The 15731-nt window shown below is 47.1% G+C and overlaps 1 protein-coding gene across 2 annotated transcripts in view; it reads left to right on the top strand.

The window, feature by feature from the left end:
* Positions 1 to 4528: 4528 nt before the first annotated feature.
* The window catches only part of Cep164 (centrosomal protein 164), a 63203-nt gene continuing 52000 nt past the window's right edge, over positions 4529 to 15731 (top strand). For both annotated transcript variants that reach the window (XM_021639752.2, XM_021639751.2), the window contains exons 1-3: positions 4529 to 4666; positions 10167 to 10285; positions 14997 to 15108. In XM_021639752.2, the coding sequence (XP_021495427.1) occupies positions 10204 to 10285; positions 14997 to 15108 (194 nt within the window). In that variant the 5' untranslated portion in view covers positions 4529 to 4666; positions 10167 to 10203. The remainder of the gene's footprint in view (positions 4667 to 10166; positions 10286 to 14996; positions 15109 to 15731) is intronic.

Below are 15731 nucleotides of genomic sequence, written 5' to 3'. Positions count from 1 at the left end.
CTGCCTGGCATGAATAAAGGCCTGACTTTGAGCCCCTTGAGCACCGAAGTCAACAACAAAGAATAGATTAATATATGTGTGATATGTGTGGAAACGGGGTGTTTATAAAGATAGCATTCATATCAGAGAAAAATAGATGCATCATTCAATAACTACCATTGGGATAACTGGCAATCCACTTGGAAGGAGAGAAAGCCAAATCTACGTCTCCTCCAAAAATAAGCTCCAGATATACTCTGGAACTTAACATTAAAATTGAGCTACAGGAAAAATAGAATATTTTCACCACCTTATGTTAAAGAGAGCCTTCTTAATAAAACCTGTGGTGAGGTGGAGACAATGACCCATAACCTGACTGAGAGACCAAAGGATTAAAAATCAGCTATTAATTAAGGCCTGAACTAGGTGGGTGGAGGAGTCCAGTAATGCCCTGAGGGGAAGGACCACCTTACCGCATTCTTTCCCCACCCACTAGAGATAACAGTTGCTAGAAACTGGCCCATCCCCCTAGGGAGGGGCACCAGGTCATTATGGTCTGGGGACCTTCCTGTAGCCAATCAATTAAAAAGTGGCATTTTGACCAACAGATGGTTGCCTAGGTAGGAAATGCCCCTGCCTTGGGCATGCTGGGATGGACCAGAATCTTTAAATCACCCAACTAACCTGGGCCCGCGCTTGGCTCCCACCGCTTCAGCGGTGGTGGTGGTGGTGGTGGGGTGGGCCCAAGCTGCAGCTTGTAATTTAGAATAAAAAGAACCTCATGTATTTATAGCAGAGTCTGTTTATTCCTGGTCTTTTGGGGTTTGTGAACTGGGCAGAACAGGACAAGTTTCCTCTTAATATACCACACATCTGTAGAACCCGAAGCACCCTCATACCTCAGCATCCTGGTTCTCCCACTGACTGTCTGGGAGGCCACAGTCTCCTTACCTCAGCTTTCTGTCTCTCATTTGTGAACTGGGATGACAGTGACATGAGCCTTGTAATCAAAGCTGTGAAAAGGTGAACAGGGTGACACCTCTGGTCTCCGTGGCACCTCATTAACCTGTACAAACCCACAAAGAGACCACACACACACACACACACACACACACACACACACACAACTAAAAATAAAACTTAAAAAAAAAAAAGCAAGTGGTGGATCTCTGAGTTTGAGGACAGTATGTTTTTCAGAGGGAGTTCCAGAACAGCCAGACAGCCAGGGCTACACAGAGAAACCCTGTCTCAAAAAGACAAAAACAAAACAAAACAAAACAAAACAAAACAAACAAGCAAAAAAAAAAAAAGAAACTCCAATTAATCAACCAAATAAAAACCCAATAATATTTAAGTATCACTTTTCTCCTTCTCTTCCCTCTCACCCCCCTCCCCCCTTCTTTCTTATTGGTAAGTAGACCAGACTGGCTTGGAGCTCACACACAGACACACCCGCATACACAAAATAAAAATAAAGAAGTTCCAGTGGCAAAGGCCGCCTGCTGGTACAGGCCTATAGTCCTAGCCACTCAGCTCAGTGAGTGAAGCTGGAAACGTGCTCCTGGCTTGCCAGCTGTGTCAGTTTCCCCCGTACCTTTTTAATTTGTTTGATGAAATGGTTTGTATTTCTGAATACCGGCCTTGGGAGAAACTGAATAAAACAAATTATTCATCAGTACGATAATTCCATAGAACCCCTTACTTTTGAAGACTATTTTCTAGCCCATTCCATGAGCTAAATTTTTCTTATTATTTATTTATTTATTTATTTTGGTTTTTCGGGACAGAGTTTCTCCCGTGTAGCCTTGGCTGTCCTGGACTCCCTTTGTAGACCAGGCTGGCTCAATCCCATAGAGATCTGCTTGCCTCTGCCTCCTTGAGTGCTGGGATTACAGGTATGCGTCACCATACCCAGCTTTAGAAAAATGTTTTAAGGGACAACAATTAACCTGGCTTTTGGTGTACCTCAGGCCGGCCTGGAATGTAATTGTTTTTCTTTTCATTCTCTCTCTCTCTCTCTCTCTCTCTATTTTTGAGACAGGGTTTCTCCGTGTAGCTCTGGCTGCCCTGATGCTCATTCTGTAGACCATGCTGGCCTCCACCTCAGGGATCCAGCTCCCTCCGCCTCCCAAGTGCTGGGATTAAAGGCATGGCCACCACCAAGTTTATTTTGCTTTATTTTTAAATTATGCGCATATGTGTGTGAGTGTGTGTGTGTGTGTGTGTGTGTGTACCCACATGCCTACCCATCTCAGAGGCATGGCATCTCCTTGGAGCCAGAGTTATGGGTGGTTAAGAGCCACCTCACACAAGTGGCCAGAACTGAATTTGGGCACACTGGAAGAGCAAGCGCTCTTGAACACTGAGCCATCTCTCCAACCCAACCTCTCTATTTTCCCTCTCGTTCTTTTTTGATATAGCATCTCACTATACAGCCGTAGAACTGGATATGTAGACCTGACTGGCTTAGAACTCACAGAAATCTGCTTCTCTCTGCTATGCTTTCTCTCTCTTTTTTTCTTTCTTCTCCCCTTCCCTCCCCTTCCTTCCTTCCTCCTCATTTCCTCTCCCCTCCCTCTTCTTTTACTATTCCTCTTCTTTTTGGTTTTTCGCAGCCAGGTTTTTCTGTGTGGCCCTGGCTGTCCTGGAATTCACTCTGTAGACTAGGCTGGCCTCAAATTCACAGAGATCTGCTTGCCTCTGCCTCCCAAGATTAAAGGCATGTGCCGCCACTGTTTTCTTCTTCTTCTTCTTTGTCTTCTTTTCTTTTCTTTCTTTTTCTTTCTTTGAGACAGGGTTTCTCTGTGTAACCGTGGCTATCCTGGAGCTCACTTTGTAGACCAGGCTGGCTTTGAACTCACAGAGATCCACCTGCCTCTGCCTCCCAAGTGCTGGGATCACAGGCGTGCAAGGTGTGTGCCACCACCTTCTGGCTCTCGTTTCTCTTTTTAAAAAATTATTTTATTATTTTATGTGTCTGAGTGTTTTGCCTTCAGATATGTCTGTGTGCTACATATGTGCCTGGTGCCACTGGAGGCCAGAAGAGGGTGTTGGAACCTCTGGAATGGAGTTTCAGCCTGTTGTGAGCTGCTTTGTGGGTGCTGGGAATCGAACTCTGGTCTTATGAAAGAGCAGCAAGTGTTGGTAACCCTGAGCGTCTTTCCAGCTCCATATGACAAGTTCTTCTCTATAGGAAGCTGTGGGAAGTGTTTAGTTAGGTCCATGGTGATGATCTGGAGAGCCTTGGTATCCCTTCTAAGTCTGGTCCATCAGTCCCTTTGGGACACTTTTAAAGATTGTGACGAGGAGGACTGGTGTTTTTTTGTTTTGTTTTGTTTTTGTTTTGTTTTGTTTTGTTTTTTCCTGTGCTGAGAATAAAGGAAGTGTAGGACAGACAGCAGCAGAAAGATTTGAAGTTAAACATGAGAAACACATCCTGCTGTCTGCTTTGAGATCCATAGTAACAACATTCAAAGTTCCTCCTTGTAGGATTAGACTGTAGTGACCTGGGTCTAGTTGTTAAGGTTATAGCGCTGGAGAGACGGCTGGATGTTTGGGAGCATTGTTGTCTTGCTGAGGACCTTGGTTTGGTTTATAGCACCCACAAGGTGCACAACTTAAAAGTTAAAGTTAAAAGCAGTTAAAGCACAACTGCTTTTAGTTCTAGAGTATCCCATGCCCTCTTCTGGCCTGCATGAGCACCAGGTGTGCACCAGGTGATGAGTGTAGATAAAACACCCAAAGACTTTTCTTTTGTTCTCTCTCTCTCAACTCTCTCTCTCTTTCTTGAGGCAGGGGCTCACTGTGTAAACTGGCTTGGAACTCACTATGTAGTATGTAGACTGTGCTGGCCTCAAGCTCACAGAGCTCTGCCTGCCTCTGAGTCCCAAGCGCTGGGATTAAAGGCTTGCGCCATCAGCCCCGGCCTATGCATAACACATTTAAAGGAAAAAAGTGAGTAGCCAAGCTCTCCTGACAACTGAGCCATGTCTCCAGCCACTTCATAGCTTTTATTAAAAGCCCAATCAATAGGTTGAACATTGATAATCATTGTTGTTCGCCTGATACTACTCAGACTTTACAAAATGATGGTTTATAAATGATGGGTAACTTATTTAGTTAATAGTTATAGTACATTATAGTTATAGTACTTTCTTTCTTTTCTTTTTTTTCGAGACAGGGTTTCTCTGTGTAGCCTTGGCTGTCCTGGACTCGCTTTTGTAGACCAGGCTGGCCTGCCTGCCTCTCTCCCGAGTGGTATGTTACTATTAATATTATGAATGTTCCCTTTCTGCTGTGGAAGAAATTTTCTTATCTACATTCAGGTTTCTCTTTTAAACCCTTTTTGGCGGGGTGGGGGGGCGGGGGGGGGGGCGGGAGGCATCCACTATCTTGAACTACAACTTTCATGATGCAACGGGCAAAGCCTGCGTGATCTGACGGGACCTTCAACCAATCCAATGCCAGGGCTCTCAGTCAGTGACCTATTGGCTCTTGGTAGAGGCGGGACTCTAAGTTGCTAGGCTGGAGCTTTTCCGGAAGTGGTTGCTGGTGCCTGCAGGGCAACACCCCGGCGTCCCTGGAAGCCGGGAGCCGGACACCCCGGCGTCCCTGGAAGTGGGGAGGCCGGGGTGGTGCCAGGGAGGCGGCACAGAGGCATCGTCCCGGGAATCCCGGGTCTGGACAGGTGAGACCTCCTCGGAGCCTTGGTGGCGTGGCAGGATTTGCAGGGAGCTGAAGTGCTGCTAGGTGTTACTGCGCGGGAACTGAGGTGGGCGAGGAGAGCCCTCTCGGTGTGCGCGGCCTCTCCTGAATCTACACACCACCCCACCCCCAACGCACTCCTGGCTATCCCAAGCGTTTGGCATCGTTTGGCCAGGAGAGAGAGATTTGGGGTTTTCTTTGCACTGATTCAGGAATCTCCGCCCGGATATGCTGTCCTCTTGTTGGCCTCAGTGACTCTCCCTCGCGCGTCTGCCTGCTCAGCTCTCTGCAGGCCCCTGCTTGCTTCTCTTCGCACTCCAGCCCCGGATTGCTCCTGGAGCTTCAGTTACCGGCTGCTCAGCGAAGTACTTGCTGCCCGGCCAGACCAGATACCTCTTTCTCGAGCTTAGATCTGCGTGCGGATCGTTTTCAACCTCCTCTGGACCCCAGATCAATTTCTCCGCCGTTTCTTGCCTCAGTGGACAACTTCCCCAGTCACTTAGCCCAGTCTACGCTGGGAATTCATTCTTCCATCCGTAGCACGCATTTGGCACGTCCCGGATTCTAGGCAGTCCGCTATGGGCTTCTGGGCTAACGCCCCAAATCACAGCGCACTGGCTGAACTCCTCTCTGCTTTCCCTCCTCTCTTGCCTCACCTAGACGCAAGACCTGCTACTTTACGTTTTTCTACCCTCACGATTGGCCCCCTTTCATTCAGGTAGCCGCTGACTTGGTTCATAGTTTCTCGGCTTTGCTTAATAACTGTCTCTGTTCCTGCCCCTCTCTCTGTTCTTGCCCCTCCCTGACTAGTTTCTCTGCAGCAGTCAGGGCCACCTTTTGCAACTGTAAACCTCATCCCTCCAGCCTCTTCAATGAAATTCCTGCGACAGCCTGAAGTCCTGCATACACCTTCAGCCTTCTCAAGCCCCTCTTAGCTGCTCCTTGTCTTCCATTCTAGAAGTGTCTCTATTTGAGAAGCGGGGATAGTAATCATTATCCAGCTGTTGTTGTTTTGTGGCACTAGGGATTGAACTCAAGTCTTTGCAAATGCTAGAGGCAAGTGCTAGTCTCCACTCCTTCCCACCACGCTGCTTTGCCTTTGTTCATGGTGCTCCTGCTTTAAATTTCCTGCCTTTGGGGGCTGGTGAGATAGCTCAGCTGTGGGCATGAGAACCAGAGTTCAGCCTCTTATAAAGAGCCAGGCAGGGTGGTTCGTGCTTGTGGTCTCAGTGCTAGAGGCAGCAGTGAGTGGATCCCTGGGGCGGGAGGGACAGGTGGTTGCGAGCTACACAACACAGAATTTAACCTGGGTGCTCGGAACTGAACTTAGGTCCCCTGGAAGGACACGGAGTGCTTTTAACTCCTGAGCCATCTCAGCAACCCCGGCCACTCTGATTTCCTTCCCCTATGGCCTTCATTTCAGTCTGTCCTGGAAAAGCTCTTTTGGGTTGGTAGTCCTCTATGAAGAAGGCCACATCTTCAGCATGGCTTTGCTTTTTTCCCTGCTCAGCAACATCTTTTCTACTTTCCTGCTTGGTGGTGTCCCCTTCCTTTGCACATGGTGCTGCTTCTCTAGTTAAAACGTGCTTCCTTCTGTCAGTAGGAACCTCTTCACCCCCCGCCCCAGGTCTCAGGATAGGCACCATTAATCACGCTCAGACTCACATCTAGCTCCTTACAAAATGATACTCTTTTATGTTTTCTTTACTTTCTTTTTCTCTGTCTCTCTTTTTCTCTCTGTATAAGTCAGAGGACAACTTGAGGAACGAACATAGAATTTTAGGCTTGGTGGCAAGCACCCACTGAGCAATTGTGCTGGCCCCACCCCCTTTCTCTCTCTCTCTCCTTTTTTCTTTTGACGTGGCCTAATATCACCTTGACCGGCTTTGAACTCCTGTAGTTAAGGATGACCTTGAACTTGGAATTCTGTTTGCACTTCCCAAGTGCCGAGATACTGGGTGTGCTTGTGTCTCCTCGCCTTGTTTAGCACTGGTACTGGTATCTAGGACTGTCCGGCTAAGCGGTAGTTGCTCAGGGGAGTGATGACTGACTCTGCTTAATCACCATCACATGTCTAGTGCCCAGAGGAAAACTTGATAGGTGCTCAACAGATGTTATTTCCATTGCATGCATGACCTCTACAAGCTGTCAGTGAAGTATGAATACTGCCTGCACACCTCTCCTGCCTGGCATGTCTTTGCCCTCTTGGCCTCTCCTTGCCTCGTCTTCTCTGAAGCAAGGAGAGGTATGGTGTAGCCCAACCATAATTTATTTTGTTTTCCTGGCAGAAGATTTGTCTGAAATTTGGAAAATCCACAAATTCAGATTTTTCACCTTCTTCCAGGCCTGTAGGTAATTAAATATAGATAACGGTGCTAACAGTTATTCAGTTGTCCTGGTTTGCTCTCTATTGCTGTGAAAGGCACCATGATTGAAGCAGCTTGGGGAGAAGAGGGTTAATTTTTGCCTTACAGCTTTTAGTCCATCATGAAGGGATATCAGGGCAGGAATTCAGGCATGAGCAGAGGCAGGTCAAGGTGGAGGAAGAGTCAGGAAGCTTAAGGAAGAGGCAGGCACTGTGGAGGAGTGCCAGCTTGCTTTACTGGCTCAGTCTTCATGGTTTGCTCAGCTACTGTTCTTTTTCTTGCCTTATTTTATCTATCTGTCTATCTATCTATCTATCCATCCATCCATCCATCCATCCATCTATCTATCTATCTATCTATCTATAAGACAGGGTCTCTCTATGTAGCCCTGGCTATCCCGAAAACACATTGTGTAGATCAGGCCCTGCCTACCTCTGCCTCCGTATTGCTGGCATTAGGGAGCATTGCTGTAGCTACCTTATACAGCTCAGGGGGCCCCAACTGTCCAGGGCTGGTCCAGAACACCATAGGCTGGCCTCTCCCACACCAACCATCCATCAAAAAAATCCCCCACAGACACACCCACAGGCCAGTCTGATGGAGGCATTTCTTCAGTTGAGATTCCTTCTTGTCAGGTGACTGGTTTGCATCAAGTTGACAGAAACCAAACAGCATTTGAGGCTTTTTAAATTTTTTTTGCCCCCTCTGAGGACAGCAGGTCCTTCCTGGATGCTGATTTCTGCAGGTGGGATGTAGGGACAGGCCACACTTCTCAGACGCAGAGCAGTGTGTGAAGAGGTTGACCCAGCTTGAGAAGTGCTTGCTCGCCTTTGGGTCAGTCCTCTCAGTCTGTGGCCCTTTGCTTCTCCTCCACGATTCTCTCTAATTAAGAGGATTAACGACTCAGGTGACCCCATCTGTGCCCTGGTTTTCAGAGTGAGTGGCTCTCAGGCCCTCCCTGCCTCTGACTGCTCTGACTGAGTGTAGAGGTGTGGGTGTTGTGTCTGAAGGGTGGTCTGGCTTCTGAGGTGGAAGCCTTTCCTCTCTGCTTAGGTATTGCAGGGAATTCTTTTTCTTCCTTCCTTCCTTTCTTTTTTTTCTTTCTTCCTTCCTTCCTTCGTTTTTTCCTTCCTTCCTTCCTTCCTTCCTTCCTTCCTTCCTTCCTTCCTTCCTTCCTTCCTTCTTCATGCTTGGATAGGTATGGTGGGAATGAGAATGAGAAGGACACATTCTGGTTTTCTTGGAGATCTGGTGTACTAAAGAAGGTATCAGTGTCATGATTACAGAAGGCCATGGTACCAGGTCTTGATGGGTTCTTTGTTGTTTATCAGGGATCCTTGTCTAAAGATCTGGGAAATATTAAAAGTTACCAGGCTCAGCTATTACTGAACCTTCCACTGCAGGCCCAACCAGCCTTCTCCTTTATGATGGGCAGTGTGTGTGTGTGTGTGTGTGTGTGTGTGTGTGTGTGTGTAAGAAGAGTGGCTTCTTGCTGGAAGAGGGTCATTGCATGCTTGCTGTCTCAGCTGGAATAGTCAGAGTTCTTCAAGAAGTGGGCAGGAGAGGCCAGGACCTGCTGTTCTGGTCACACCTAGAGTGGCCGACCCAGGTGGGGAGGGCTGTGACAACCTGTCTGTCTCTGCTTCAGTAGGTTTCAGCAAGGGGGCTGCTGTGGGGAAGGTTACCAGAACCCTGGGGTCCAGAACGGGAAGAGAGGAACAGTCCTGACACTGTGTGAGGATCTCTAGCACTGCAAACAAGCACACCAAACAACATACAGTCTATGTACAGAACAGCGCTAGCTTGTGAGCTAAGAACTTGTCATTGCTGTGTCTCTGGACTGTAAACCTGGCTTCAAAGCAGATGGCTGTCATGGTCAGTTTGGGCTGATCGGTGGTGGCTTAAACACCAGGGATCCATTTTCTCATGGTTCTGGATGCTGGAATTCACAAACTTATTTGTGACTTATTATTCCCTTCTGGTTCATGCCTTGCACAAGGCTACCATTCTGCTTTGTCTTCGTTTGATAGAGTGAGAACTCTGATTTCTCTCACTTTAGAAGACTAATCCTGTCAGGTCAGGGTCCCTCCCACCCTTATGGCCTCACTTAATGTTGATTATGTCCTTAAGGCCCTGCTTCTTATAAAGTCAGATCCTTAAGTGTTTTAGAGGGACACAGTCCAGTCCATCCAGACCCTCTCTCCTCTCTTCCTCCTCCATGCTCCCACTAAGCCTAACAGTTCCTGTGTCTTTGTCCCTTTTCCACCTCTGCTTCTTCTGCCCTAGTTTAAGGCCTATTAACCTTCACTAGGATGGAAACCTTCTCAAGTGCTTTTCCTGACACCAGTTTCTTATTTCTCCAGTTCAGCCTTGCCAGTCTCACCAGAGCACCTGTCCTAAATAAAAGGCCACCTTGCATCATTTTCCTCTTCTCAAATCCCTCACTTTCCTCACTCTTCAGTGGATTTAGTCCTTGTCTTAGTGCTCTCAAAGTAGGTGCTGAAGTCACACTGGCTCCTGGCCCCGAACTGCATTTGTGGAGGGGTCACTATTGACTGTGATTGCCTCCCTGTGCCGTGGGTGTGCTGACACCTGACGGTCTGTGTTTTCCGTGTCACTGGGGTTTTTTGACTGACAGTTTGGGATAGTCTTCTGTTTGGGAGGGAGACAGAGTTAAACTCTTTAGAGGTTTGTTTATTTTTATCTCATGTATTTGCCTGCACTTATGTGCACGCACCACTTGCGTACCTGATGCAGGCAGAGGCCAGGAGATGGTGTCAGATTCCCTGGCACTGGAGTTACAGAAGGTTGTGGGTGCTGGGGAATTAAACCCAGTCCTCTGGAACAGTGGCCAGTGCTTTTAGCCACGGAACTATCCAGTCTTCAAGCTAAACACTTTAGGGAGCCTGGCTTGAAGATCTCTTGTGGTGCAGCGTGTGTTCCATAACCTTGGGCAGAGGCATGTCAGGGAATTACCCAGGGGCCTTGAGGCTCTGAGCTCGAGGCAGGATCCTCAGCCATTCTGGTTGGCAGGGTCTGTCTGGTGTGACCCAGATGCTCTGTTACCTAGCTCAACTATCCCTTCCAGTCTGCTCACTGATTTTTCTCTTTGGACAGGGTATCTGGGATCTAGATAGTTCCGCCAGGCTGAATCATGGCTAGACGACCCATCCTCTTGGGTGACCAGCTGGTTCTGGAGGAGGATTCTGATGAGACCTACGTTCCCAGTGAGCAAGGTGAGAAGCTGGTGGATTGGAATTGTTCTTTGAAGGCAGATGTTATATTTGATTTACTTAAGCAATTTTTAAAAGTTTATTTTATATGTATGGTTGTTTTGCCTGCATGCATATCTGTTAACCACGCGTGTGCCTGAGTTGGCTGGGATGGGGGCATCGGATCCTTGGGAACTGGAGTTATGGCTGGTTGTGAGTCACCATGTGCATGCTGGGAGTTGAACCCTGGTCCTTAAGAGAGCCAGTGCTCTTAACCACTAAGCCCAGCCCCCTGGTTTGCTTTTGTTCGTCCAATACAGATTTGGTCCGTGCACAGGGCTGCTTAATATATTTGGGTTAGATCAGAGGTTGGCAAGCTGTAGCCTTTGGGCCCAAGTTGGCACCTTGCCTGTTTTTTTGCCAATAAAATTTTATTGGAAGGCAGCCATGTTTATTTCCGTGTCATCTGTGGTCGTCTTCATGTTGTGATAGCAGTATCAAATAATTGTGACAGATTTATAACCTTCAAAGCCTACAGTAGTTACTAGCTGACCCTTTATAGAAAATGTTTGTGGATCCTGGAGATCAGATTGATTTTAAATGAGTAGTATAGGGGATATTGTGAAATATGTTAAGTAAATCCAGTGTCTTCAAAACAAGCTAAGGCTGGCATGTTGGCACTTCCTATAATCCCAGCACTCAGGAGGCAGGAGGCTGAGGCAGGAGGATTGCTAAAAGTTCAAGGCCAGGGCTACAGAATGAGTTTGAGGCTAGCCTGAGCTACACAGTCTCAATAACAGCAAAAATAACAAGGCTTGTGACTCATTTGGTAGCGTGTTTGCTTAGCATGCATGGAGCCCTGGGTTTAGTGCTCATGTCTCATGAATCCAAGTGTGGTGGGTTAGCTCTCAGAGGTGGGTGGGGGAAGGGGCAATAAGGGAGGGTTCACAGTCCCTAGGCTGTGAGTTTAAGGTCCTTTCTTAAAACAACAAAAAGAAAAAAAGTAGCATTTATTTTTGTTACTTTGTTCTATTCTCTGTTTTAAAACCTTTGTATTTATTTCTATTTCAACCAGCACCTCAAGCTGAGTATGGGGGTACTGTCTTTACCTTTAAGCCCAGCACAAGGGGAGGCAGAGGCAGGCTGGTCTGCAGAGTGAGTTCTAGGCCAGCTAGGGCTAGATCCTATCTCAAGCAGCAGCAGCAGCAACAGCAGCAACAATAACAAACAAAAACAAAAACAAAAAGCAACCCCAGAGTAACTCTTTGAATCAGGGCCTGTCCTTATCCCTGTCTGTTAGAGAGGTTGGGGCCGTCCCTGTAGCTCCACCCTCTGTGGAGGGGTACAGTGTTCGTGGGCTGACATTCGCTTTGACATCCTGAAGAACTGTGGACCTGGACACAGTTATGCCTCCAGTGCAGGTGGTCTGCGGACTGGGTAGCAAGGGGTAAGAGCAGGCACCTCTTGGGAATCTAGGAGCACAGTTGAGACCTTACCATTTGTGTATAGCCTGCTGTGTTTGCTGATTGCCATGTCCAAGTTTTAAAATTGCCTATGTTCTTCATGTTCATTTGCTAGTTAGTTTTTAAACATCTGTGTACTGGAGGGTAGCATGGTGTACGCTTCTTCGCCGTGCACATTAAGGGGATGGCTCATCTCCTTACTGGCCTGGCTACTGCTGTGTGCATCCAGGGTCATCTCTTCTCTCCCGTTGGGCTGTCTAGCCACGTGTCAGCTTTTCCGGTCTTCTTGGCCATCTTGTTTGTTGCATCACCCCATGGCTTTAGAATTATCTGTCCGTGTTTGGGAGGACTGTTGGTACTAGGGGGAATGGTGATGAATATTGGATTGATTCAGAGGGGACTGCAATGTTTGTGAAGTCTTCCTTTCAAGAATATTGTATCTCTTTTTTGTGCTATTCTTGAATGACTTTAAACTTTCTTTGTTTTTACATTTATTTATCCTATGTTTGCATACACAGCGTTTGTGTGAAGGTCAGAGGACAACTTGCAAGAGTCAGCTCTCTCCTGCCATGTGGGCACCAGATGGAATTCTGGTCATTAGGCTTGCTGAGCCACCTTGCCCACTGACTTTCAGTCTTTGCTTTTTTGAGGCAGAATCTCAATTTTTAGCTTAAGCTGTACGTGTGTGTGCGCACGCGTGTGTACATATACACACATTTTTCTTTTCTTTATTTTTCCTTCCTTCCTTTCTCTTAAGCCCAGCTGGCCACAATCTCATTATGTAGCCCAGGTTGGTCTTGAACTCCTAAATCCTTGTACCTCCATACCCTAAGTGCTGGGATTACACATGTGGACCACCATTCATTGCTTCTTTGTTTCTGGAATTCAAGATGTGTGTCCCTCACCTCTTCCAAAATGCAAAATGCTCCAAATTTGCCTTATGGGTGAGACATTTTGAGGAGGGATTATTATTATTTTTTTAATAATTAATTTTATTTTATGTGCATTAGTGTGAAGTTGTCAGATCCCTTGGAATTGGTGGTATAGACAGTTGTGAGCTGCCATATGGGTGCTGAGAATTGAACCCGGGTCCTTTGGAAGAGCAGACAGTGCTCTTAACCACTGAGCCATCTCTCCAGCCCCTTGAGGAGGGATTCTTGACCTGTAAAGTCTATGCAAATACCCCCAGACCAAAAAGGAATTGAAATCCTTTATTTATTTATTTGTTTATTTGTCCATTATTTATCTATCTATTTATTTATTTATTATGTATACAGTGTTCTACCTGCATGCCAGCAGAGGGCACCAGATCTCATAATAGATGGCTGTGAGCCACCATGTGGTTGCTGGGGATTGAACGCAGGACCTCTGGAAGAGCAACTGGTGCCCTTAACCTCTGAGCCCTCTCTCGAGCCCAGGAATTGAAATCTTAACCTGAACGTTTTGGGGAAAGGATGCTTGATTTCTATCTCATTTTGCACCCCTGGCTGCCCTGGAACTTGCTGTGTAGACCAGGCAAGCATAGAATTCACAGAGATCCTCTTGCCTCTGTGACCTGAATGCTAGGATTTCTTTATTTTTAGTTTTTTGGACAGGGTCAGGCTGGCCTGACATTGGCAGGTCCTGTTGCCTCCACCTCTGGAGCTCAGGTGGGAGGGTGGGGACCAGGGATTGGGGGTGGTGGGAAGGAAGATGGGAGGTTAGAGGTACAGGCATGTGCTACCTCACCTGGTTTGTATAAAGGTTTTTCTAGGGATCTATTATAAAAATTTTCTGCTGAGGTCTAGCTTCTGGTGCGTTAGCCCGAGCCGCACCACCTTCTCTGCCTCGGTGGTTTCCTGTTCAGCTCTCGGCTCTTGTGCCTGCATTTGTCTGTCTGTGTCCCACCTAGCAGCAGTGGTCACAGGAAGAAGTGGGTCCTTTCTAGGCTGGATCCAATGCCCTTCCACATATGCAGTACCCTTAGTGAGGTTTCAGGGTTCTTTGTGACATGGCTCTTCCACCTTGCCAGTTGAGCTATGTGGCCCTGTTGGTTTCTGGCAGTCCCCAGACTGTGCGTGGTGGCTTATGCCTGTAATATGTAGTTGGGAAACTGAGGCAGGACATTCTCATTGAGACCCGGTGTCAAAGAACTAAAAAAGGTGAAGCTATTCACTGAAGTCATTTTCTGGCCAGTTAAGTGCCCGCTGATCCTTTAGGAAAAGTGTTATTTCCTAGTTCCCAGGTATATCACCTGGAGATGGCATATTGGTGATACCTGTGTAGCCTGGACTAGACTCAAGCCTGGATATGTATTTCATTATTCCTGTGGCCACCAGTGTTCAAATGGACATATCACCTATCCTCTTCCCTAAATATGAGATTGCTCTTAGCATCACACATAGGTCTCCTCAGTCCTCCAGACCTCTGGCAAAGGACCCTCCTCACTGTTTGAATCCGGGAGCAGAGCAGAAGTAGAGTCCAAAATATATAGTACAATCGAGTAAAAGTAAAATTTTGGAAGAGGGGCTCACCAGATGGGGAAGAGGCCACCCGAGTATCATCTGCTTCCTCAGCTGGGTACCTTCCTGTCCCCTCAGGGACGTAGGCACTGCCTTCTGTCTGCTGCGGTGGCTCACGGAATGCCACCATCACAACGCACACTATCATCTCATGTTCTGTGTGTTTGCAGGGTCCTTAAATAGCTCAGTGATCTGGAGTTGGTGGAACTCACTCAGGGCTAGAGGGCATCGGTGCCTAGCTCTTGTAAATCTCTCTGGTGCTTATCTTCTGGTGAGCCTGCCCTCATCCTGGATGGTTCCGGCTGTGGTTTCGGGTCCTTCCTGAGGCCTCCCCACTCTCTGTTAGCTGTGGCTTCAGATTATATTTGTGGAAGTTTGGAGGTAGCCTGACTTGATCCAGATGGCATTTATAAATTGTGATGTAAGGACAGTGTTCTGTATGTTTGTTTGTGTGTGTAAGCTTTTTGAGATAGTCTCTAGCAGCCCAGCTGGCCTCTAACTCACTGGGGAGCTGAAGATGACCTTGAACTCTTGATTCTCCTGTCTCTACTTCCCAAGGGCTGGGATTATGGGTTTGTACCAACACATCCAGCTTTAGTCCTATATATTTACTATTTATGTTTAGAGAAATCATATTTTATCATTGAAGAAAACTTGAAGAGTGAAGGAAAATCTGGGAAAGAATTGTTTGAATTTTGCTTCTTTTCACCGCTCCCCATCCTTCTCTCTCTTAACCCTACCCTCCTTCTTTTTCCTCCTTCTCTCTTACAGAAATCCTTGACTTTGCCAGAGTGATTGGTATTGACCCCGTTAAGGAACCAGAACTGATGTGGCTGGCGAGGGAGGGTATTGAGGCTCCATTGCCCAAGGGCTGGAAACCATGGTAAGTCACTGCAGTGGGTCACTAACTTGATGTGTCAGAGGTAGAGGGACCTGGCTCTGGACTGTAATGGTGTGTGTGTATGTGTATGTGTGTGTAGATCAGATATGCCATGCCTGTCGTATTATTTTAAGTGTATAAATGTTTTTCTGTGCACCGTGTATGCGCTTGGTGCCTGCGGAAGACAACATCAGATTCTCTGGAACTGTAAGTCAAAGACTGTTGTGAGCCACCAGGTGGCTGCTGGGAAATAAACCCCAGTCCTCTGCAAGAGCAGCAAGTGCTTTTAACTGCTGAGTCATCTTCTCTTCTTCTCTAGCCCCCTCTTTTGTTTTTGCTTCTGTTTTTTTTTTTTTTCTTTTAGATTTGTTCTGGCTAGTTTTATGTCAGCTTGACACAAACTAAAATCATCCAAGAGGAAGGAACCTCAATGGAGAAAATGCCACCATAAGACAGTACTATAGGCAAACCTATAGGGCATCTTCTTAGTTAGTAATTGATGGGGAGCCCATTGTGGGTGATGCCACCCCAGACTGATGGTTCTGGGTTCTATTTTCATATAGCAAGCCATGAGGAGCAAGCCAGTAAGCAGTACTCCTCCCTGGCCTTTGTATCAGCTAGTGCTT

This window comes from Meriones unguiculatus, chromosome 1 (assembly GCF_030254825.1).
Source record: "Meriones unguiculatus strain TT.TT164.6M chromosome 1, Bangor_MerUng_6.1, whole genome shotgun sequence".
NCBI lineage: Eukaryota > Metazoa > Chordata > Mammalia > Rodentia > Muridae > Meriones > Meriones unguiculatus.
This window is presented reverse-complemented; position numbering and strand designations above follow the sequence as displayed.